The following is a 25194-nucleotide window of genomic DNA, read 5'->3' as shown; positions in this document are numbered from 1 at the left end:
AAGGTCTTTTACACTCACAAAGTATTTAAAGGTGCCCCGTGGGGTTATCTTTTATACAAACAAAATCAAGGGGCATTTTTTGTTGTTTCAAAGTTGTGTTGCAGATTTCTTCCTCTCTGTCTCTAGATCATTGCTGGATTTTTTTAAATGAAAACCCTGAACTTGTTGATAGATTGAACATAGTTGCATGCATGTGCATCATTTTTAGCATACATGAGACAAATAAACACTACAAAAGTGCTGACATGATGACACACAAGGGCAAAAACTTCACTGGGTACTTTTAATTATAAGACATCGTGTTATTGCCTTTTCGAAAGTATATCCCAGCAGAACCTGGACTGTAAAAATATATTTTCTATACCATATCTTTTTAAAATCTTTTCTTATCTTATTGATTTCTTGTTGCTTATCCAACAACAAATTCAGTGCCCTACACATTCCACTCTTTTTGAAATAACTTAAGATTTACATGTGATTAAATATGCAATTTTTGTTTCTTTCTGCATGATATAAAAGCAGATTATTCTGTAAATATTTGAACTGACCAATTAAAATTCTGCATAAATAGAGAAAATAATGCATTGCGTTATTTGTCAAGAACAATACATGCAGTAAATCCATCAGGACAAATCCAAATCCAGCACAGCGCTGGACTTAGATGCTGCACACTGATCACGGATTATTACTTTACAGTTGTAAAATCTCTAATGAATAACACTGGGGATTACGCTATTGCTTTTTTCACTGTGGTTTTCACAGCAGAGTATTCAGTAAAAGGCAGGAAGGCGCACAGTCTGTGGGGTGTGTGCTTGGGTCTGTGCCATGCCTGCAGGTCTGCTTTAGGGTCCTCTCAGGTTTCATAGCCCCTGATGAAAAGGTGTGGGTGAGGGGTTGTCACTGAGACCTGAGCTGGCCAGGGATGCATTAATGTGGCTGTGATATTGACTAATAAAAGAGGCCTTTACAGCTGTCCGACATGGCTGGAACTAACCGCTTGATGTCTTTTTTGTGTGTGTGGTTGTCCAGTCAGTGCTGACATAGCTTCAGCACGTTGCACACGTCAAAATGATAAATTAGTGTGGGCTAAAGTGATTGTACAGTGGATTGTTTAGTTGACATTCTGCAATAGAATTATGATTTCAGTCATTTGTCATGCAAAAATAAGCCTCTCTGATGACAAAATTTATTGCTGTTCTCTGTTTCATGCCAGTGTGAAATGAATATCTTTTTTTTACGTTTAAAATACTCATGATTAAAGTAAAAATTAGTATAATCGTGAGCTGCCCTTCTGAAGTAATTTAAGACAGATTTCTTTTTGATTTTTCTCTGCCAGAAATGGTCCTGTTTAATATTACATGCAATCTGTCATATTCCTTTGGACCTTTCAGACTATTAATATGCCATCTGACTAGAACAGGCCAAGCCACAAGACAAATATTTTAAAAAATGCAACCAAGACCTATAGTTATTATGTAATAGTATATATAACAGCACTGTGAAAAAATACTGTTTTAAGTATTTTTCCATCTTGAATAGCTTTTTTTTTTTTTTTAGAAAAGACATTAATGTTAACCCCTGTAGTCACTTCAGTGTTTCTACATCACTCTATTTTTCTGTAGCAGGTTACAAAGTCCAAATTGAGTTGCACTGTTTTCTAGTGAAGTTTAATCTCTGTGTGATTTGTTTTAAAGTCTCCACACCGTCCTCCTCCTTCTCCTTACCCCCTTGATCATCCCCCGCTTTGAGGTAGGAAACCTGCACTGCCACTAGCAACATGAGCCCATTGTGATCAGTACCCCTAAAATTAACCAAGGTGGTAAACTTGGTGCTGAGAAAGACTATAGAAATTAGGAATCGCTTGACTCCTGAGCATGATAATCAGCACTATTAGGTTACTGTATGTGTTTCAAAAGCAGGATAATTAGAAGTTAATACCAAGTATTTCACCTTGGCAGAGGCGTTGGTATAATGTGAGGCGTATGCAGAGGTGTGGGTGGCACTCTGTAATTATCAGGACATTAGACACACATTTGTTCTTTTGATACACCTTTGTCATGTGCTCTGTCAGTGAAACTACTTAGGCAAAGGTGGGACGAATGCAGAAAACTCAGTTCATGTCGCAACAAAGAAATACTGTGCTCCAGATAAAATAATAACTCTGCTTTTAGTTGTTTCTTTTTCGTTATATAGTTCTCTGCAGCATAAAGAAAACTTTTCAGAGCAAAAGCGCTTAGCCAAGATTACTTAGTTTGAGAGACTTATCAGCCTGTTGAGGGAACAAATTCTTTGCTTGTGATTGCATTATGATGGGAAGATTTTGTCTTCTTCTTCTTCAGCCTACACACCAACTGAGTAGTGGCGTGATATTCTATACTGTGTGTGTTGTACTGAGGGAAACTGTCACTGCAAAAAGTCACTGTCATTTCAAAAAGATAAATGATCTACTTCAGGCACGCATCAAAACTGAGGAAGTAAGTATCACTGGAAGTGTTTGGTACAGGTTTGTTTACTATGTGGTCATGAAAAAATATGTGGAGCATGCTTAAAGCTGGGAATTAAGAATTAAAAAAAAAATCTGTCATTAAGCTGCCCACTAGATTAAATGTACTTTGTGTGCATGTAGAGTGGAAAGATGATTAGCAGGGGTGAGGAGGTCAACTTACAGCTTGCTAGATCTGTTGCAATAAAGTGTACGGTAGTAGCATCTGATCATGGGTCAGCTTGAGCATTTTAGCTTCTGTTCTTTTTGTTAACTACCTTGAGAGATGTGATCAAACCACTTGTTTGTTTTGTGTGCTTGTAGGCATTTTCAGTTAGCAAATTAGTATTTTAGGAAGCAGAAAGTTTATTTAGTATGGTGGCTAAATTGCTCTAATCTTGGTGTCTCTGTACCTGCAATGTTTATGCACGAAAGTACTTCTTTAGATAAACGGGAATTTAAAGTCAGACACCAGATGGTTTCTGACAAGTAACTGCCAAACAGTGAGGTGGTTTCCAGTCATGTTTATGTTCCAGGCACTTTATTCACTTGGTTACTATAGCAGATGAAATGCATCCTTCTCAAAAGGAAATCTGCTGGAAACCCTCAGTTGTTTTACACTTTAAGAGGAATGAGTAGGAGACATGAGTGTAAATAAAGAAGAAAGAGACTGAGTGACATTAGAGCCTGGGATGCCAAGGCTAACAAATTATAGAAATTAAAGGAATAGTAGATTACAGGGATTAAAACAAGTGATTATGAAAATAATAAGTTATCAATTTTTCAGTTTAACTACCTGATTAATTGACTGAGTTACTGCTTGCAGCTCTGGTAAGGGGCCTTCATCTCTCCTTGGCTTAATCCGGTTGTTCTATCAGGGTGGGTAATCCTGATAATTTGCACTCATTGAGCGAAAACAAAAATGTGGAGAATGCTGGCCAATTTAATTTGCTCGATTTCATCTGCCATTTGGAGGGTGTTAAACTGAGCGGGGAGGTCACAGTGGCCAAGTGGGTTCTAGATTAAACATTCAAATCTCCTTCCTCAAAAATATGCTTTGGATCAGAACTGTTGTTCAGTGTCAAGTTGGAGGCAGAGGGAGAAGTGCATATTTACTGTTTGCCCACACAGACTGCCTCTATCTGCCTTCCCGGTTGTTTTGCAATTCAAATCTCCTAATGCAACACTGAGCAAATTTCCCCTTGTTGTCCTTGATGAAGCTGCTGCTCTGTATCTGGACTGTCCTTTTCATGCATCTAAAAGCATAGTACCAGGTAAAAAGAGGGAGATTAGAGGCATGTCTGCTACTTTCATCATGGCACTTTAGATCACTTTAGTGATCAAACAGTTTCGTATACATTTTCCTTTTTTATCCTCATGTTTGTTTTCTCCTTGGTCTCCTTCCTTTCCAGACTTAATGTCAATGACATGCCCAGCAGCAAAAGCTCCATGCGTGAATGACTCCTGTTGTCAGTAAGCTTTTGCCACTGACTGCAGTGACTCTGCATTTATGTGCTCTTTGTGGAAAGGAATTCAACAAAAGCAGGACAAAAACATGTTATTCTACTGGCAGAGTTTGTTTGTTAAATATTTTTTTTTGTGCCTGTGACTGGATGCAGGCTTAGTTTAATGGACCAACACAAGCACAGGTGTGCATTCAGGGTGGGTGGAGCCTGTTAGGTAACCAAACTAGGGCTGCAGCTGAATATTTGAATGTTGAGGTTCGTTCATTGCATAAGTGCATGGATAGAAGTTTCAGGATTTGCGTGTTTCTTCTTCTTTTTTTCCTTCTTTTTTTATACATGTGGAGGTACATGCAGTCTTAACTCTGATGCCTTGCTCTCATCACTCTGGTATGAAGCCACGATCGTTCTTCTTCACTTCATGTCATAGTTACAAACTTAGTGACTTTTCATAGCGCTTTAGAAGCAAAAAGCTATCAAAGGCCTTTCTCACCCCAGGCACGCCTCTCTCTTTTCCTTTGTACAATTTAGAAAGCTGCAACACCCAAAATAAGTGTGTGAAAGAAGAAAATTACAAGCATCCTGTTGCTTTTAACTTTCTCCCTGAGCGATAATTTCACTTGTCCATTTAGCCAAAATCACAGCACAGCCATTATCTTTATATAACATGTGTACAGCGATTTTTTTCTTTCCTTTTTTTTTGTGAGATGACAACGCAGTAAAAAAACATGTGACCCGAGCAGGAAACCCACATTTATATTTGTCAGCTGGACAAGCTTCAATAGAAGTGAATGGGGAAACGTGGTAAATATTTATTACTTGAGAAACCGCTGTTACAACAACTCGTGGGAACACGTCTTGTTTTGGTGTGTTTGATTGACAATTGACAATCTTCCAAACTTGAGTTACTGAGTGAGCAAAAACCTTTGTAGGAGTGTGCAGTGCCCTTCCTTGATGCTTGGATCTCAGCAATGAGGGAGTGTATTTACTGTTAGAGTCTGGAATGCAGGTTTTCCCTCAAAACCGGTCTCTGAAATGCTTCAGTTATTTTCTGTGTTCTACGACTGTCCATTCACTACTGATAATTGCCTCACATTATATAGGTACAAGGGAGCAGTAAGACCTGACCAGGAATGCCGTTGGTCATTTAGTACTGTAACCTGACTTTAGCCACTCCAGGAGGTTGAACAATTATGAGAGGGGAAAACGCCCATTTCTACTTATGTCCTCGGAGCGTCTCAAAGGTAATAGGATAGTGTGTTGATGTGAAAATTTACGATCTGTGTGGCAGCAGATGGATGGGGATGAGATTTTGGATTTTCCATGACTGCAGTAACAAACCTTATAAACCTGAAGCTAGACCCGTAGTACGTCACTGTGTTGCTACTAAATGGCTGACATGGTTCTTAGAAGAAGGGTTAGTAAATTCTGATTAATCAAATAACTAAATCTAAAGTGTGCTTGGTCTCTGCACTAACAGTCATAATTGGTGCTTAGGCATCTTTGCAAATATTCGCCATTGGCACATTGTTAACCTGGCACTTCTGCCCATGCATATTCCCTCAGTAGAGGATTAAATATTTAACGTCATTATGTAATCAGTATTGAAACGAAAACTTTGTCCTTATGATATAACAAAGCTTCACTACAGGCCTGTTTTTCCTGTCTGGAGGTGTCATGGGAACTTTTGGATTGCAAATCGAAATTAAGTTGCGTTGAGCACAGTGGATAGGAAAAAGGGCAGTTTGTCTCAGAGTATGCCAGACATAGATGGTCTAAACTTATCTTTTAAATCAAATAGTGACCTCATTGCTTTGCTGAGGGCTCACAGTTCTGTGATCTTCTCTTATGCACTTTTGTATTCGACCAGGAAGTGTCCCGCAGGCTGTCTCTTATCAGATGTTCACGTACTATCTACACAGGCCAACAGGTGAGCTCACTGCCAGTTTGATAGTATGAGTAATATTTAGATACAGCAGTTTAATTAACAACTTTTGTAAGAACCGTGTAGAAATTGAGAATTTCTTCCAGTGGACACTAGAGCACAAGAGACGCCATTGCAAACTAACCATTAACATAACTGATAACTGAATTCTCAGAGTGGCCTGAGGTCGGGATGTGATCTGAAAGAAACGACAAGTAAAATTGGGGTTTTGTGTAATGATTATAACAGCCTGTTTGCTTTTACCTGCAGTACATGTTCTCGCTGCTTATCAAGCACATTCCTTGTGCTTCTGCCAAGCTCCCAATCCAGCCAATCAGCCTGCGATAACGCACTAAGTGCCATGTCACCATAAAGGGTCAGGTGTTTGCCCCGCTGATCAATATTGTCATGAGTGTAAAGTCAGCTATAAGAAAAGAATCTACTTACGTTTGCTAATTGGCACTACACGCACGTAGTAAAGCTGAGACTCATGGGAATGACCAGTATTTAGTTGTAAACCAAAGCACTGGATTTAACTTTAAGGTAATCATGGCAGTTCACTTGTAGTCATTTAAAGGTAGCCCAGCTAGTAGTTGATGAGACATTTTGCTGACATCATGATGACTTGAGCACAGTGTGTTAGAGATTAGATTTCATAATCAGGGTTTTTGCCCCAGTCCATTCAACAGAAGAAAATCTGCACTTACCCTTAATAATAACTATATGAAATAAGTAGTATTTCTAATGCTCAATCTTTTAAAGTTTAATTATAGAAGCAGATATGTGAGTTAGGCTGAGGCTGCTACTACATCTGACATGTTCTGCAGTAAGGATTACTACAGGAATACACACCTAAATTAACTGTAAGCTCCATGCTTTAAAACCAGAGTTAATTAGCTTCTTAATAAAGATCAGGAAACTGGGGTTACACTGATTTCCATTGTAAACCCTCAGAGAGCGTTAGACTGCAGCTGCTTTTGAAAAACCTGAGAACCAGGTCATATCATGTAGCCTTTGTGCTATAGGGAAGCCCATTAACAGCTTTACCCTGGGTTTACCAGCATTAATGCATTTTATGAGTAGTGTATTATATACTGTCCAGGTGCAGATGCATAGCGTCTTGCATGAGCATTTCCAAATCCTCTGCACTATCTCTGTGATTATTTTTAATTTTTGTTTTCTTGTTTACTTCTTTTATGTTGTTCATTAGTAACACATGTCTTCACGTGGTCTTTCCTGAAGATAGTATTTACTCTTATATTGGCATATATTCTTATTTGATCTTTTTGGTTTGAAGTCGGTGTTCATACCTTGTCCATGACATTGATAGTGTAAGATTAGGGATTGGTCTTACAAGAACAATACATGCTCTGTAAAGTCACTTTCTCTCCAGGAAGTCTCCACCTCTGCGAATTCACGTCCTCATGGTGAAGCCACGTGGTGTTGTAGCCCCAGCAGCAATGCCACCATGTGTGATATCCAGTGTTTGTTATGTGTCTATAGTCAGACCACAGCTCGTTATGTAACATGGCAGAGATGGTCACTGCCACCAGGCGACACTGAGCTCACTGGTAGAGAATGTCAGCTGAAGACGTGAAAGTGGTCAGTAAAACGTGGCTACATTGTTACTGGATTTTTCGATACTCAATGTAAAGCTATTTAGGTTTCAGTATATGTGATCTTTTATATGTGTGTATATCATAGACAGAAGATGTAAGCATGCATGTCTTAATAATAGTTGTGGTGTATGTATTGGCACCAACAAATCTGTGACTCTTGGATGTTAGATGTGAGTGTTTGTGTTTGATTTTGGGATGGAGAAAACAAAGATGAAGGGAAACTGAGTCTCCCCCCCCCCCTATTTTTCTACACTTTATAGATAGAAGTTAATAAATAATAAATAAAAATAAAAATAAAATAATTGGTACCCTGCTTGACGAGTTGAGCAACACGTAGTGCTTAAAGAAAAGACAGAGCTGAGCTGGATGAAGATCAAATGGAGCACATTATCCTCCCTGTTTAGACTGCTAACAGTGTCTTCAGTGACAGCTGAGAGATCAGGGCTGAGCTGTGAGGGCTGACACTCAGGACCCAAGAAGAATAGACAACTTTTTTCTTTAAAGATAACTTTTTTCTGTAATGAAGGAGTCATTGAGACTTTCCCCACCTCTAACCAGGAAGTGGGTCATTTGTTATTGTGCTTTTTTGTGGTGTTTGTCTCAGCTTCCTGTAGGGACCAGTCTCTTCTTTCTCACTTGCTGTCGCCATGGCTCCTTTGTTGTTGATGGTATCACGCATTTACAATCACTTTTTATCTGCTGCCCTGCAGTGGTGTCTTCTGAATATTCTGAATATCTTCTGAATATTCTACAAATTAATTCCAAAATATTCAAAGTGGCATGCCCAAACAAAGATTGTCGTTTGCTTAACTGTGATGAAGGTAGGGTCATAATTGTTATTCAGCAACAACATGAAAGCATGCTAAAAGCATCCTGCCTTGTATCGGTGGTTCAGGCTGGTGATGGTGGTGTAATAGTGTGGGGGATATGTCCGTGCCACACAAGCGTTTTTTTAAACACCACAACCTACATTGAGTATTGTTGCTGACCATGTCCGTCCCTTCATTAGCATAATGCACACATCTTCTGATGGCTGCTTCTGGGAGGTTAATAATGTGTCATGTCACCTCAGATCATCTCAAACTGCTTTCTTGAACATGACAATGAGGTCACTGTACTGAAATGGTTTTTAACAGTCACCAGATCTCAATCCAATTGAACACCTTTACAGTGGAAATTGGATTCATGGATGTGCAGTTGACACATCTGGAGCAACTGTGTGATGTTGTCATATCAATATGGAGCAAAATCTCTGCAGAATGTTTCTGCCACCTTTTTGAATCAGTGTCATAAAGACTTAAGGCGATTCTGAAGAAAAAAGGTGGTCCGACCTGGTAGTAGCATAGGACACCTAATAAAGTCTGTATCTAAATGATCAGATTATCTTATCAGGCCACAGGCCAACATTTAGTTTATTGAGATATATTTGTAATTGGCTGTTTACTATCTTTTTACATCTGGATTTTGACCTAGGTCAGTATGTTCTCAGATTTTATTACACATACCAAAGACTGAAAAGGATATGGAGCCGAAATTATGAATTTGCACGGCCCATTTTTAGACTGAGGCTCCATGCAGACTCGCCTTCACACAAGTAAAACCCAATAGTCTGTAGGCTCTTACTATTCTAGTGCAGTGGAATTCCTACAGTATCCAGTTAAACTGACCATGACTAGATCACATTGCAAAGCCCTGGGGGGTCTTAAATACAAAAGTAATTGTCTTCTCAGAGGCCAGTTGAGAATAGTTTATCATTCTTAGAGGCCTGTACTCATTTTTGAGCCAAGTGCTGCGAGGCACGATGCAGTTCCTGGTTAATCATTGACCAGGAAGGATACAAAATAACTTTGGTGCATGTTATTAATATACGCTTATTGCCCTTGTTGGGTTTTCTGTGTGTCTCATCTTTGGCGTTTACGTAAGCACAGCTAAACTAAAGGGATGTTAGTAATTTGCATCTATGCAAACACAAAAGGAGTGCCATAGTTGCACAAACATGCATTCAGTGTTTGGCGTTGCAAACATATTGCTTTCTTTTTTTCTATACTTTCTTTTTGTTAAAACAACAACAACAACATGAAGTGGACTCAGTGTTGATATTGTCAAGTATTTAGGCCAGATCAGGGCAGGAATGCAGAGCTTATTAGAGTGTGACAGCTTGTCTTGGTCAGCTAGAGATTTTAGCCACTGATGTGAGCACTGCCCAGCAACAGTTTCACAGTTTCTCTCCGCAGCTCTCACTGTTTAATCATTGTGGTTCATACATATGTGTGTCTGACACACGCATACACAAAGAAGTACACTGCTGGTGCTAATGATAACACTGCATGGCAAGCCCCTTTCCTTTTCCCGCAACCAGCCACTTTGCTGTCAGAGCTCAACATACATCCACTTCCACCTTTTCAAATACGGCTTCCTCCCTGCTTCTGTTTGATTGAGGACAATAGAATGATGCCCTGTTGGTCCTCTGGGAGGCTCTTGTCCAGAAGTGAAGTCATGTTTCTAACTTTTATTTTAATTTGAGCTTGTGTTGAGTCTCTTTTGCCTCCCTGGTAGTTAGGTTTTGTGGATTTCAGTGAAAGGGAATGTAGGTTAAAGCACTATGTTTCTATTTCACTGAGAGTAAGTGAAGAATATCACGGCTCGTAGGCTTGATGAAGGCCTTCATGAGCCAAAAAGTTCTTTGGCTTCTAATTTTGCACATTGAGTCAAAGCTTTGCTCTGTGAGTCTTGGTCTGCTTCTCATCAACTTAAATATCTGTCATTTCTATTTGCTGTGGTTGAACTTTTCTCAGACGGAGTGAATGTTCTGCTCTGCAGGAAGGCTCCGCTCAGTGCTGCAGCTGATATATATCCAAACACAGTGGGAGTTGTGGGCAGTAGTGTCCACATACAGCCCAGGATTGGTTTTCAAACTGCCAATCTGGTGTGCCTTTCTTTTTGTTTTTGTCAAAAGGATCACAAATGTGTAATTAGTATAATCACCAAAGTCAGAAGAAAAAAAAATGATGATAATAATAAGATGTAATGATTTACTGTTTGTGATGGAAAAATCTTTTTCACCAACAGCAAGACAGCAGAGCAGGAAAATCGCTTTCCGTAGTCCTTTATCACCCAAGTATCATACAAGCCGCCTGGACTTATTTTTGTAATTTTGTAATTTGCAAAATAATTAGATGCTTATCGTTCAGGAGAATACTGCAGTGACTTCCTGCGTGTTTACTGCAGGCATATATAAAAGTGACTGTGTGATGTTTTAGTGGTGGTGAGAGAAACAGCCAATGTGGCAGGCATACTGGCGCTTTTACAGTCATTTAAAGAGCACTTCTAAAGTGGGGCCCACCACCAGGAGGGTCAACAGAAATCTTGACGTGTCTACAAAGGTTCAGAGGTTTTGTTGACTTTACCAAGATAAACCTTTTGAATATGGCTTAGCTATGAGCCATATCTGTTATAGAAAGCTGTTAAGTTCATGACAGTGTTAAATAGGACTAATTTGCGGTGGATTCTGGGTAAACTAAGTCCTTTTTCAAAGTTAAAAACTATGCAGACACATGTCATTACTCTGCTTTGAGGACTGTAGCAGAAAATGCTTGCCTTCTGGAAAAATGATACAGCTGCAGTGACATGGTGCTGGAAAAACACTTATTCAGTATTCTAGTTAAGAGCAACAGTACCAACAATAGTTTGTGGGCTCATAACAGAAGCATTTGTTGCGGTCTCTGTCTGGGAGGGTGTCCATCAACCAACCTGTTGTCATTTTTCTCAGAAGATGTAGCAGGGCCAGCAGGATTAACCGTTTTAATAGTTTCTCCCTGCATATTTGTCTTTCTTTCTTTTGATCTTCTTGGCATCCTCTCTTTTTCTATTTCTGCCTTCTGAGAGTCATATCTGTTTCTCAGAGACTTGGTGGTCCAGTCTCGTGGCTTCATGGTGAAGGTCACGCTGGAACACGTAATCACCAATAAAAGACATTAAAAAAAGAAAGAATTTAACACCCCCCTCCCATACTTCATTCCTCCCTCTCTAGATCAGCCTAACCTCTCTTCCTCTCATTTGTTGGTTTTATGAATCCCGTCTTCCTAACAAATTAAAAACAAGCTCCTCCTGTGACCATTTCTTTGAAACATAAAAAAAATCAGCTTTTTGAATAGCCTGCAGTTCTTAATTTTTTTACTCTCCCCTCCATCTGCCATGATATAGTCCTTAGCTCAGTTGCCAGGCAGAAAGTGGTCTTGAGCTTATCCTTGTTTATGCGTAACCTCAATATTTAAGGTCAACCCCTCTCATGGATTTCTTTTGTAATCACGTGTGGAAATTGCTTTAAGCTCAAATCTAGCTCAACAATTGACCATTCAACATACTTGAAGCCAACTTTGCTTGCCTGTTTGTTTTTTTAAGTGTTATTATAGTCAATTTTCTCAGTGATAATGCTACAGTTTTACATGCTAATGTTTCTTTCCTTCTCTCAGCATGATCATAAACAAAAGTTAGAGTACATTTACAACAGGTGGAGTCAGCCAGCAGTGAAATCACTAGAACATCGTGGATGTGGCTGACAGTAACAAAGATCCCGCATAGCGGAGCACTAGTGGTGCCAGCCTCAATAGAAAACAACAGTGAAAGCAACAAGGCTCTTTGTACAACACTACACAATCACGCAGGAGTTTTGAAAGATGAGGTTATTGTTGACTCGTGTGACTGACTGATCAGTGTCGTGTTTAAGTCTTCTTTTAATATTGTGCCTTTTGTGCCCATTTAGGGTTTAATAAAACTAACCTGTTAATTCAAAGTGTATTATTGACATGGTGAACATGCTTTACATTTGTAGGTTTAAAAAGAGGCCACTTATCTCAAACCAACACAAATACTGCAGTACTGCTGTGTGATACTTTTGTTTGTGTGATGCCCAGTTTATGAGTTTATTAAGAAATACAGAGGAGACTTGTAGAAATTGTGGAAAGAGGAAAATTAGGATGAAAGTGGGGGATAGCTGTTCTTTGTGACTGTTTTTTTTTTTCCCTCTGGGGTGGAGGCTGGGAGGTCACCCATACACCCACCCGACCCACCACCATTATCCCCTCCCTCCTGCCTTGGCTAGTCTCCATGTGCCGGGCTCAGGGCCTTGGGAATGAATGGCGCCCGGGCTGTGCTCCGTCTTTGAAGCCAGCCAGGAATGCGAGGCCTCTTTTTTTTTCCTCCCCTCTCTCGCTCTCTGTTGTTTAGGCGGCCGGCAGCACTAGCAGCTATCTGCAGCAGTGAAATATTCCCTCCGCTGCGCTCATTGTGCATCGGAGAGCCGGACGTCATCGGCTAGCCAATCAGTGGTCCCCGCTAGGCAGCCTCGGGTCTCAGTGGGGGGAGAAGGAACCCGCTAGAAGTCTTCTCTCTAATATCTGGCTCTCCTGGTTACTTGGTCTGGTCCCTCTTTAGAAGCCGAACAATGTTCTGAATTAGAAACAAGCATGGAAATCAATTGGCAGATCTTTATTTCAGATTAAACTTAGGAAACACTCTCTTTTTCAGATGGAAATCAGGAAGGGCAGTGACTTTGACTCAGACTTCTGGTGAGTTTTTCTTTTTCCTTTCTTTCTGATGGTGTTCCCTAAAGTTTATACATTTTCAATCCGATCTGAACACAGTAGAGCTCCAGATTAGTTCCCTCTCCGTTTTGCTACTGTGACACTTGGTCTGTTTTTCTAACTTGTGTTCAGCTTTCCTGTTGTCATTGTTCACTTCTCTTGTCTCTTGTTGTTGTGGTTTGCGTGTGAGAGTATTTGTCTGGGCCGGTCACCCTCTGCCTTACCCTCCCTCCTTCTCTCCCCTCTGTACATTTTGTCACTGCCTGTCCCCTCCATCACTTCCACTTCAGCGCTCCCCTGTTTGGGAGCCTCTCTCTGTTCACAGTGGAAATAGGATGGCTAGAAAACACACACACACACAAAGGCACACGCAGAGTAACACACTACAGATCAGAAGGCCCTTCATAAACACATGGGATACCCCCCTTAATACTGTAGTTTAGCTGTGAATGGCTCCTGGGAGGTGGGTTTTGTGTATATGCAAAACGGCCACCTCGGATTATCTGTAATGCAGTTTTTTTAATACCAGGCAAAAAACCTGGAAACACTGGGAAAAAAATAAAATTTGAAAGCGACTGTAAGGAATTTCAAGTCATCATTGTGGTTTGTGAATGAAATAATTCCCGATTACACAGAAAACAAAATCAGTTAAGCAAAATCTGGTCGCTGGTGAGCCCTAAAACTGGGCTGGTTGGCTTGACTCTGTTATTTGCTTATTATTATTTGTAGCATTTGCTTTTGTGTATGCATGACAGGTGTGTGACTATAAACTTTGATGACATAGTGAAAGAAATGCATGCAGGTCATGGGAGAGTCCACTGTAACGCTCAAACGCCGCAGTCACTTGCCAGAGCTGGTTTTTGTATGAGAATGAACTGCAGTGACTATATGAACAAGTATCCACTGCAGAACTTAAAATGCAGTAAATAAGTATATAAAATCTAAATTTGATTGTTTCTATTCAGTTCCTGATCAAACAGGAAACTGGCAGAATCTGTTTGTTAGCAGCACATCACTCACATAGGCACGTGGCCTCAACATTAAATAGTATATTGTATATACATGTCAGAACAGTTACCTTTAGAGTGGAGCAATTGCTCCACTCTAAAGGTTTCCATAATGTTGCAGATAAAAAGTGTCATTTGAAATGGTGTGACACTAGCGGTGCAAAGCATCTTCCAGTCACGGGGTCAGGTGGTGAACTTGATAAAATCTGAACATTTTACATATTTGCAGATATTGCTTCTGAAACATTTAGATTTACATTGAAGGAGAGGATAGTGATCTTTTTTTTTATAATTAAATAGTGCATTGATCATTGATTATTATGTTGCTCTTAACATATTATATTTTAGACAGTCATTTGACAAAACAAATACATAGATCAAATACTGCGGTGTGCAGTGAATAAGAGGAAAACAAATGTTTTTATGAGCCACTTGTGTATAACAATGCATTATACACCTGTCACATGACTAATCCTCAGGTGCTTCTGTTCTTCTATATGAAATTCCTGACATTTTTTCATGAGTGTGCTGCAACGTGCTCTGCTAGTCTCAGGGAACTTAATTAGAGGTCTTATTGATGCAAAACGGCAGACCCCTTCAACAGGTGGTTAACTGCACTGACCCACAAAACCAAGCTGGCGTGAACTGTAAGAACCCTAAAACAAAAAAAATGGCATGAAACTTGTCTTGCTCACATAATAGTGTTAATTTTGAGTACATGTTGAGGCAGACAAAGGTGTAATTGTGTTAAAGGGAGTGTACTTTAACTATCTAAACCTGTTTGATTGATACTGTTTTAATTTGCTTTTGATTACAAAATACTATCTCACATGCATTAATAAGAAAAAAATATTAATGTTATTTGCCTGTAAGCCTAATGTGAACAACATGAACAAAGTCATTTGTACCACGTTTGTCCTGAAAAATTGAGCCTAAGTTGAGTTTTCAGGCCTGTGCTGTGTTTGTGTTTTCTTCCCCAGGAGCAGACTGTTTCATGGGGCTCTGACTGCAGAAAAAGAAGGCAGGAAAATGACCTAAATAGTAACAAACGTGACGGACAACCTGGTGCAGATGTGTTTGTGGTAATTTTCCCAGTTTCAACCACAAGGAAGACACATGCATCAGCGCTCATACACGTACACCATATCTACAGATTCTGCCCTTCCCTTCCTGCCATTCGCCCCAGTCCTCCATGGATTCCTACAACTTCCACTTTGAGAGAATGAGCAACGTGGATCTGCATCCTCTGAGCATGCCTGTCAGCCGGCTTTCCCCAGCCAAGTCCAGCAGTAGCATCGTCGACCAACTTGCACACCACCAACACGGCAAAGGAGACTCTGCCTATAGCTCCTTCTCTGGTGGTTCCACTGCCCCAGACTATCCATCTCCCTTTCTTCCAGAGGACCTTCAGCCAAACTCCTTCAGCCACTATGCTGATCTTAAGTATGTAAAGTCCATTTACCATCCGACCCAGGTTCTGCAGTCTGACTCAAAGACCATGGACCAGCTCTATCGCTCAGTTGAATCTATCACCCAGGAGTACCGCAACAAAACTAACACTAATGTAAACCACCTTAACTACAATGGCAGTAACAGTGTCCATACCAACAACAAAGCACTCTCAAAAAGAGAGATGCATTTGGGGAATTCAGCCCAAAGTGCTGTCCCTCCTGTCCGTCCTCCTCCAGTTCCAGCACGCCTGGATAGTTTTATAGCTACTAAAAACTTTGAAAACATCCATCATAATAATGCTGAATTTCAGCTCCAGCAGCCTTATCAGAAGGCCAGACCCCAAGTTCGGCAGCACCATGATCTAAATGTCACAAAACCTGAGACAGCTAATGCTGATACGAGCAACTCGGACTTCACTTCTGACCCAGTATACCTAGTTTGGAGAGGCTCTCAACAGCAGCAGCCACAGGCACAGGTGCCACCAAACTACCGACCCCACCTCCAGCCTAATGATCAGACCAGGCTGCCTCTGAACCCAGAATACCTATCCATCAAAGAGAACAAAGCTGCCTCTGAGCAGCAGAAGTCAGCAAACAATCTAAGCCGATCTATTCCTCGAGGCACAAGTCAGCCTGACCACCTGCCAGCCAAAAAGCCCCCGAGCACTGGTGGATGTAATGGAGACCATTATAGCAAAGCTAGTAAGCGCCATCTTGAAAGTCAGCGCAAAAGGGCACATTCTGCTTACGACTGGCTTGGTTCAGAGCCAGCCCGAGCTGCCAACCCCTGGGGGAGTAATGATCAGAGTCTTATCAGCGGCAGCAGCATTCAGCACAAGGGTCAATACTACTTTGTCACTGGAGTGTGTAAGCTGTCTGAGTCTGGTTTGAAGACACACTCTCTTTCTGTTTGTGGTTCTGAGGCTGGAAGTGAAGTCTCTACTGTGTTGGAGACGCACAAGCTAAGAGAAAGATGCCACAGCACAATGGACAATTTGTTTAGACCTCTCCAAGAGACTTCTCGCTCTTTCAGTGGTACAATTCTAGATGAAAATGATGTTTTCACTTCTGTTACTCCAGGAAAAGATATGATCTCTGAGAGTCGGGAGCAACTTAAACCGTCCTTTAAGCTGACGCAGTCCTCACGAAGCTTCGATGCCTTAGAAGAAATCGACACAGTGCAGAATCGAGAAATTGGCCGGCACACTGCCAGCAACCCTATATTTTATTGTGGTCCCGAAAGAAGCTGCTCACAATCAGCCTCACCAACAATGGAGGATGCATCACTGATTAGCAATGAGCAGTCCAACCACCACAAGAGAGACGATCATGCAAAGAGAGGGAAATGGCAGCCCTTAGGGGATGTTGCAAGTGAGAGGATAAACAAGGAAACAACCCCGCTTCTGTACCACCTCACTGGTGCCAGCAGAGCAGCATTACAGCCCAAGAATGAGCCTGGGATCAGTGTAAAAGGCAAGGAAACAGTCTTAAACAAAACAGGCCAAGGTGATGTGCCAGTAAATGACAGTGAGACACCTCCACAGGGTGACATTAGCAAGAATAATAGAGGTGATGATATTTCAGTTGCCTGTAACACCTTGGATGACTCATTTAAAAAGTACTACAAAGAGAAGCTGAAGGATGCTCAGTCAAAAGTTCTGAGGGAGACGTCATTTAAAAGGAGGGACCTGCAGCTGTCGTGGCCACACCGGATCAGGGAAAATCCAGAGCTGAGACCTGGAGTGATTCATCGTTTCTCTTCATCACAGGACTCAGAGACTTCTAGCGACACGCTTACTCCTTCTGTCACTTCAGAAGGGATGGAGAAGGGGAGCATAAAAGAAGAAGACATCAGCGATCACATGGAGATTGGCAAAAAGCATGAAAATGAAAGTGGGAGGCCAACAAATGTTGCCCAGCCACAGGTGGCACGAATTGGAAGCAGAAAGAGACTGACTCCTGAGCAGAAGAAGATGTCTTACTCGGAGCCAGAGAAACTCAACCACCTCGGCGGTGGCCCACACCACTCAGCCTGCCGCTCATTTGGCAATGAAAGCGACGACCTGTTTTTGGATCAAAATGAGGGAGAGGAGCAGGTGCCGCAAGAAGAGCAGGGATTGGTTGAAGCACGGAGGAAGATGTTTGAGACAAGAGGTCGAGCTCTTTCAACCTCGAGCACCTCGAAGACAAACCTAAAACATCTGCGACATCAGGCTCTGGTGGATTACATGGAGCGTAAGACGGGCCATAAAGCGACCGAACCCCAGCAACCAACGTCTCAGATACCACCTCCACCCAGACAGAGGCACTCTCTTGGGGAGAAACCATTTGACTGGCCAGGTCCCAGGTCTCTATCGGGGAATTATGAAGCTAAAAATACAAAGAAGAAGCTTAACAGACCCCACTCTGCAGGCCGAATCCTTGATTCCTCCACCAGCTCGATCAGGTACAGCTGAGAAGCTTCTTTTGGTTCTGCCTTTGTAGTGTGTAGTGTGGATAAATCAAGCATTTAAAGTATTCTGTTTAATTTTCACAAAACAGGTATGCACAGTTCTTCTCAGCACAGTCCTGTTCAGGCCAATATAGTGGCCAGCAAAATCAGTCCAGATGGAGAGAGAGCCAAGGTCCTTCTCAGGGAAAGTCTGCATCAGCGGAGAGTCTCTTGGACCAGCCAGAACCACCCAGTTTCCTTAGGAACCGTTCCACATCCACACCGCACACACTTGAGGTAAAGTAGGCCAAATTAGTGGCAATATCATTAAAAAGCCCTTAGATGTATCCTTAATATGACATTCCTTACTAAAGCCACCTGTAGATTTCCTTTCACAGATATAGTTAATTAATTTAGAGTCTGTATTGCATTTAAAAAGCAGCAACGTAAATAATACAAAATTAAAATTAAAGCGAAATATTTCAGGTCATGTTCACTTGGCAGTGTAGTAATTTCTGACACCAGTACAAATTAAATTCAGTGTTTTTGTTCTTTTTTTGGGTCTGCAGGCAAATGAATATGAGGAGGATCTACTACCAGCTAATACTATGGAGACCAGCAGGTATGTACCAGTGCTGCAGATAATTTGGGACACTTTTATTGGGTTTTAGGTCAGAGAAGTATTAGGTCAGTGATGTGTGCACTGTGGTACAGACTATAAAGTTCAACTTGTTTCATTGTGGTGCTGGAAAGTCAACACCAACTTCCTCCAGCAAACCGACATTCCTTTCAAAAGATTTACACATGGACCGTAAAAGAAAAGTAATGGACTGAACCAGTTTCAATGAGTTAGCCTACTTCTTGAAATTATGTTGATTTCGACTTTGAGTCTCCTGTTTAGAACATTGATATTTTTATTTTCTAGAAATGATTCATGTTCAGGTAAAATAGTGGCACAGTGGCTAGGACTGTTGCGAGAGGTTCGAATCAGACATTTGGGTACTGCAGCTGGTAGGGTTAGGTTAATTGGTGATTCAAAATTACTTTAGGTGTGAATGGTTGCTCTTCTCTCTTTGTGTTGGCCCCTGCGGGGTACACGTCATTGCAAGGCTTTCTGCTCCAAAGTAACTTACAGTTGCCATGAATCTTTATGTCTGATTCTGTTCTTATTTTAGTTCTGAGAAGATTGCCATTAAGGAATCCTCGAGAAAGTCAGCTCCTGTGGACCATCACCAGGTCCGTGTACCGTCACAGAGGGGAAAATCCATGGAAGAGCTTGGGGTATCCCAGGTGACAAAGGTGTCAGCCCTGAGTAAAAGTTCTGAACAGCTGGATCATCTGCGGAGGTATTCGAGTGAGATGGGACGACCAGACTTTTCTGATGAAAGAGAAGCCCAGGGGCAGGAAAGAAGGAGGAAGAAACTAAGTGTTTCGGAGAAAACAGGAAAAGAGCCAGAGATTGTTGGTCAGAAGCACACTCAGGGACAGTCACAAAACCAAACCCAGAGGAAAGCCCTGTTGAAGGACAACTCAAAGGAGGATGCTACAGTCAGATCAAGGAACTCAAGTGGATCAATCTCCCCTATCTCCTCCTCTTCCCCTTCTCAGGCCAAGGTTCATCCTGCGAGTCCTGGATCTCATGGCCCTGTCACAGATGAATGCAGGTCTAGCAGATCGCCTAGTGAGACTTCCTCAAACCCACCGTCCCCTGGAGGTGAAGAGATCACTGAGAGGGAGATTAAATCCACTGCGTCCACCCCCACTCAGACAAAGCTTCCTTTTGAAAACAGATCCAGGTAAGATTAGACCCCATGTTAAAATAGGTAATGTTTCCTTTTTGGGGAGAAAAAAAGTGCTAATTAAATGTGCCATACCAGTTTCTTCCTCATTTGAATTAATCAGTAACAGGAAACATTACATCAAAAAAAGATTTTGCAAATTTCATCAGGTGTAAATCTTTATCATGATTTTTTTTGACTTCCAGCAGAGGCAGCACATCTTCTGTGACTGAATCAGAGAGGGAGCAGTCGCTGAATGAACCAAGCAGTAATGGTCAGCCACCTGATTCAAACCATGAGGTGTCTCTGAGCTGTGGTGTCACCACAGATCCTTTGCTCTGGATTCTGTCACCAGAAGAAGAGGTCAAAGAGGAAGTCAAGACTACACCTCTGACTGACAGTGTTTTCGACTCCACTAGTGCAGTCCCTCTAAAGCAGATGAGTGAAACCTCTGTGTCTCCCTGCACGTCGGTCTCCGACGAAGACATCAGTCATCAGGTGGATGAGGAGAAAGATCTGGTAATGGAAGATGAGAATGTGGGAGAAAACCAGGAGATGGAGGAAAGGGGAACACCAGAGGGAGAGACGGAGGGCCAGGAGACACCTGCTGAGAGACCTAAGTGGGAGGAGCTTGTAGAAGCAGTTGTCGGAGCCGACCAGACGTTAGCTAGAGTGCTCTACCCACTGACCAATCGTAAGACAGCGCTCATGCTGATGGAGCAGCTGCTGTCGGAGGACACACTGCTCATGGAGGAGCACTACAAGAAGAAACAAGAGCAGAATGGAGCAGCAGAAAGGTAAATGTTCATGTGCCAGAAGAAAACACTTCAGGTAAACTCAGCAGTGGTAAACAAAGCAGATGGAATGACTATTTTTCAGTTTACACTCGTGGAAAATAGAAATTGTGCTGGAGGTCTTCTTCACTCCTGAAGAAGTAGTTAACGTAAAGAATGGATAATAACAGCCAAGCTAGAGTTTCCAATGGTGTGCAGCACTCAGGTAATTAGGATTTCTAGTTTGATGGGTTTCCATGAAATTTGACACTAGTTTAAACTGGCTAACGAACTGAGCTCCACTGGTGCTTCTGTTATCTTGTGTAACATCTCATGCACGGACACTCCTGTATATTTGCTTACTGCTGTGCCTGCACTTCTATTTCTGCTAATGTAAGCACACTTCAGATACAAAGAGAATGTGCAGATGCATTTCAGAGTATTTAAATATGCAGAAAACATTTGGACTTTGCTCAGTTAACTCTGCGTTGCTGTTAAAATGTGGCCTGCCTGAAACAAACATGTCATTTGAGCATGTCTATATTGTGACAGCAGGAATCAAGTTGTTTTAACATAACCAAATTTCATTGCAGTGCTGAAACAGTGGAAGGGTCGGAAGCCTCTCCCTGTCCCCCTGCTCCCGACAGTGAGAAATCAGCAGACCTGCAAAGCAAAACTGACATCACAGAGAAGAAGGTAATCATCATTTTATGCAAATAGTGAGTAGTTTAGTTCAGCGTGCATTACAGAGCAAGTATAGCTTAATCGTTTTTTCAACATTAAAATTCCTCACGACAAGTAAGAAGAAATAATTCATTAGTTGAAAAACATTCAAGACATCCCTATGAGACTAAAGGTCTGTCTGCTTTATGGGTAAAATACTCTGTATGTCTCAAATCACTGCTTTGTTAAATGAGTGAAAGCCAGACAGAATGAGCACTGCTTTTATGTGAACAGTTTGAACTGTGGCCTCATTCAGTTTTAATTTTTAAACCAGAGCCTCTGGTGATTTCATATTGATACCATCTGTAAGCTATTTGGCCTTAAGTGGACTATTCAAGCAGCAATAGTTCTGTCTCTTATCACATGATATGCCGTCTGCCTCTTATCAGTGTCTCCCTCTTGTCTAATGTTTGGCTTAGCAAGTAACTCCCTCCTGTTTCTTGCTGCCATGCACACTCACTGTTAGTACAGTGGTATGGTTCCACGGCAGCAAATGTAAAAAAAAAAACATTTTTTTAACTGGTTTATATCCATCCTTTTTTCACCACATCTCATTTATCTAAAGCGTCTCAAACTCTTCTCTTTGTTCCTTTCAGCGTTTGTTGGCTTCGTATATCGAGGACCGTCTGCGCTCTTATGAAGAGACGCGTGGAGCCCTCCAGGTAGAGGTTCAGGAGAACACAGCCCGCGGGGAAGCGCTACAGGTGCTGGTCCGTGAGCGTTGTCTCCCTGTGGAACTGGAGAGGTACAACCTGTTCATAGGTGACCTGGAGCGGGTGGTCAGTCTGCTGCTGTGCCTGTCTGCTCGGCTGGCCAGGGTACAGAACGCCCTGAGCACCGTGGATGAGAACACTGATGCTGAGGAGAAGGTGGGGAACCAGAAACATTGACTCTGACTGGCTGATTCTGCATGCCAACTACTGTGAAAATAACGCTGGATAATTAATTTAGTATTTTTAATTAGCGTTACATAATTGTTTACCAGGGATTGTTTTGAAAACTCTCCAAAATTCTCCAAGTTTCTGCAAAGAAAACCCACAATCACTCAATCCTTCTTGCCTTTGTTTTGACTCAGATTTGGATTTTCATGAACACATAACAGTCAGTCACATTACATAACACATATAATTTAAAAAAATTAAAAGCATTTTAGATCAAACGATCTGATAATAATTTTTTAATGAACTCTCTCAAATACACCAGCATGTGCTCAATGTATTTTGATGCCATTCACACGCTGATGCTGTTTACACATAAACACTAAATCATGTGAGTAAAAGCATACTGTCAGCGAGTGCTCCTGGGAGAAATGCTACGTCACTAAGCTTAAGGATCTCAATATACACTGTGGCTCATTAGGAGCTCCTGGCAAAAAGACCACGGAGAGCAAGTGTTAGAAGTGTGCAGCTGCTCCCATGCCCTCAGCTATACTCTTGTTCTGTTTACTTTAGAACAGCAAACACGCCACTTGGGGGAAAGTTGAAGGGCAGCTGTAATGGAGTCAAGGTTTCTCACTTTGTGGAATTTAAAAAATGCTGCTGGGTTTATCTGGGCTTAATTGACACTTTTCAGCTTATCAAATGTTTGAAGATTAATTTGATTAATCGATAGGGGCTTCACTTAAAAGAGTTTTCATGTTGCTAATTTCTTCTCCTAAATAATTTCCGCGCTCTCTTAATTAATCATTAATCCAGTGGCCACGTCACAGGCGTAACACGAGTTCTGGCTGTGCTTTCTTGCGCTTTCTGAATAACCTGTTTCAGTGTTTCCAGCATAATTTTTGTATGTTTGCATGGATGCATTAGACCTCCAGATTTTCTCCTGAAAAGACTCTTTGTTAGCCCTGTGCTCTGTAATAGCAGCGCTGAGCGTGCTGCATACTGAGGGCTTGTTAGAGGGCTCATTTGTTTTCTCGCTGTTATCAGCAACACTGGTATTTACACTGACTCATCGAAACTCCAAACCAGTTTCGATGACATTTGTAACTACCCTGCCCTCTGTTGACACAAGGAAACACTGCACCCTCTGTGTTGTAGCTGTTTGAAACATAATCGTGCAACTTTCACTCCTCTTTATTTCCTGTCACTTATAAAAACACCCCAAAATATGAGACAAAATGTCACATGATTGTTTTAGGGATTTATTTTGGTTATCAACATGTGTCTAATAGAGAGGAAATGTAGCCTTATAACTCTGTCACTTAGAATTGATCATTTTTTCTCTTTGCGTTTCCACGCAGCAATCTCTGGACAGTCGCCATCGTCTGCTATGCAAACAGAGGGAGGATGCCAAAGATCTGAAGGATAACTTGGATCGCAGAGAAAACCTCGTCTCCACCTTCCTGTCACGCCAGCTGTCCGCCGAACAGCTACAGGACTACCGGCGCTTCGTCCAGACCAAGGCGTCGCTGCTCATCCGGCAAAAGGACCTGGAGGAGAAGCAGAGGCTGGGAGAGGAGCAGCTGGAGGCCCTTACCGGCAGCCTGGATCTGTGAGGGGGAAATTTTGGATTTGCTTCGCTTACCTAAAATGAGGATGGCTTCTTCAAAATGAGACATGTAGAGACATGTTGGCTTTGTAGAGGTCCAGCTGGTCTCTGCAACCCTTTGCACTCTGTCATGACTGTTTTGGTCATTGAAAAGAGTTTAGCAGAGTTACACCAAGACCCACGATACCCCTCTTCTATTTGTTTATATAGGCAGTGCATGAGGTGAGCAGTAATGACTGAAGTTGCTTACCTTCCTGTCATCTGCTGAGACTCATAAATGCTCACTGACTCCGCCCACCACTGTTTCCAGGCTTGTCCCACTACGGTACATCTTTTACTTCGAACAGGAGTGAACTGTTTTTGTTTGGGGGGTTTTCTGTGTGCCTTGATGATAGCTGAAGCTGTGGAACATTTTCCATTAGAGCTGCTGTGGGGACACTTTTTTAGCAATGCAGAAACCCTCCCTTCACTTTTCATTAGTGCTTCAGCCCTGTATCTTCACCTGTGGAAACCTACTATAAGCTTTAAGATTGTATTTGAGCAGCGGGAGGACGCCAGTGAAAGAAAGCAGTCTGAAAGAGAGCGATGTACTGTATCATATCAGTAAAAATGTACAATAGATGTAGAAGATTTAATCTTTTTTTAATGTTCTTATTTTTAAATGTGTTTCAAATGAAGGCACTAAAAACCAAAAAAAAAAATAGGTGAATGGAAAAAAGCACTTTGTAAAAAAAAAACCTAAATGCACATTTCTTCAAATCAGATTCAAGATCATTTCAAGTGGAAGCCTTACTCCATCCATTTAAACAATATTTCTTCCTGTTTCAGGTTCGTTTTAAATAGGAATGTTGAGGTGATCTTTTTTAAAAGGTACACGAGCGCATCAATCAGCATGAAAAATTGTGTACAAATTTTTTTCCAGTTAATTTCATTAAAGCCTTGATGATTTATACTGGAATAGTTCTTCATACGGAGGTGCTAAGCCTCATAAAAGCAGATTACACATAAGCAACAATTATATCACTGAGTACTTTGCTCCCCAATGTCCTTTTGTCGCATAGCCGATTCTTGATACTTGAAATGCCTTTTGTTTTAAGTTTTTTAATGAGAAAAATTCGCAATCTTCAATTCAGGCGTCTTAGACTGGTTTCCTGTTCTCTACCTCCACAGAGTAGCCCCCTCTAGAAACACGTGATGCTTGTTTCATTTTACACACTTCTCTTAAGTTAAAGGCTGTTTCTGAAAGTACAAACACACTTTACCCGCACATCCACTCACCTTTAACTGCACCACTGTTTCCCCATTAAAATCTGTCAGCTAGTTTTCATAGTTTTATACATTTCTGTTCTCACAGAACCTTCAGTCGTCACTGTGTGCGCGCGTGCTTGTGGTGTGTGTGTGTGTGGTTGAACAGAAAGACAGAACTCCTTTTGGTATTTGCCGTGTTATATATATATATATATATATATATATA

At 41.5% G+C, this 25194-nt stretch overlaps 1 protein-coding gene across 4 annotated transcripts in view; it reads left to right on the top strand.

The window, feature by feature from the left end:
• shroom1 (shroom family member 1) overlaps positions 1-24396 on the top strand; it is a 28867-nt gene extending 4471 nt beyond the window's left edge. For 2 of the 4 annotated variants that reach the window (XM_013909523.1, XM_005727765.2), the window contains exons 2-10: positions 13015-13055; positions 15058-17974; positions 18070-18256; positions 18529-18581; positions 19135-19755; positions 19944-20534; positions 21104-21206; positions 21830-22102; positions 23473-24396. In XM_013909523.1, the coding sequence (XP_013764977.1) occupies positions 15270-17974; positions 18070-18256; positions 18529-18581; positions 19135-19755; positions 19944-20534; positions 21104-21206; positions 21830-22102; positions 23473-23727 (4788 nt within the window). In that variant the 5' untranslated portion in view covers positions 13015-13055; positions 15058-15269 and the 3' untranslated portion in view covers positions 23728-24396. The remainder of the gene's footprint in view (positions 1-13014; positions 13056-15057; positions 17975-18069; positions 18257-18528; positions 18582-19134; positions 19756-19943; positions 20535-21103; positions 21207-21829; positions 22103-23472) is intronic. The other 2 variants (XM_005727766.1, XM_005727767.2) reach the window with 1 other exon arrangement.
• Positions 24397-25194: the final 798 nt, after the last annotated feature.

Source organism: Pundamilia nyererei, unplaced genomic scaffold (assembly GCF_000239375.1).
Source record: "Pundamilia nyererei isolate P.nyererei 1_Seehausen unplaced genomic scaffold, PunNye1.0 scaffold00026, whole genome shotgun sequence".
NCBI lineage: Eukaryota > Metazoa > Chordata > Actinopteri > Cichliformes > Cichlidae > Pundamilia > Pundamilia nyererei.
The sequence above is the reverse complement of the archived record's forward strand: the minus strand, read 5'-3'. Positions and strand labels throughout refer to the sequence as shown.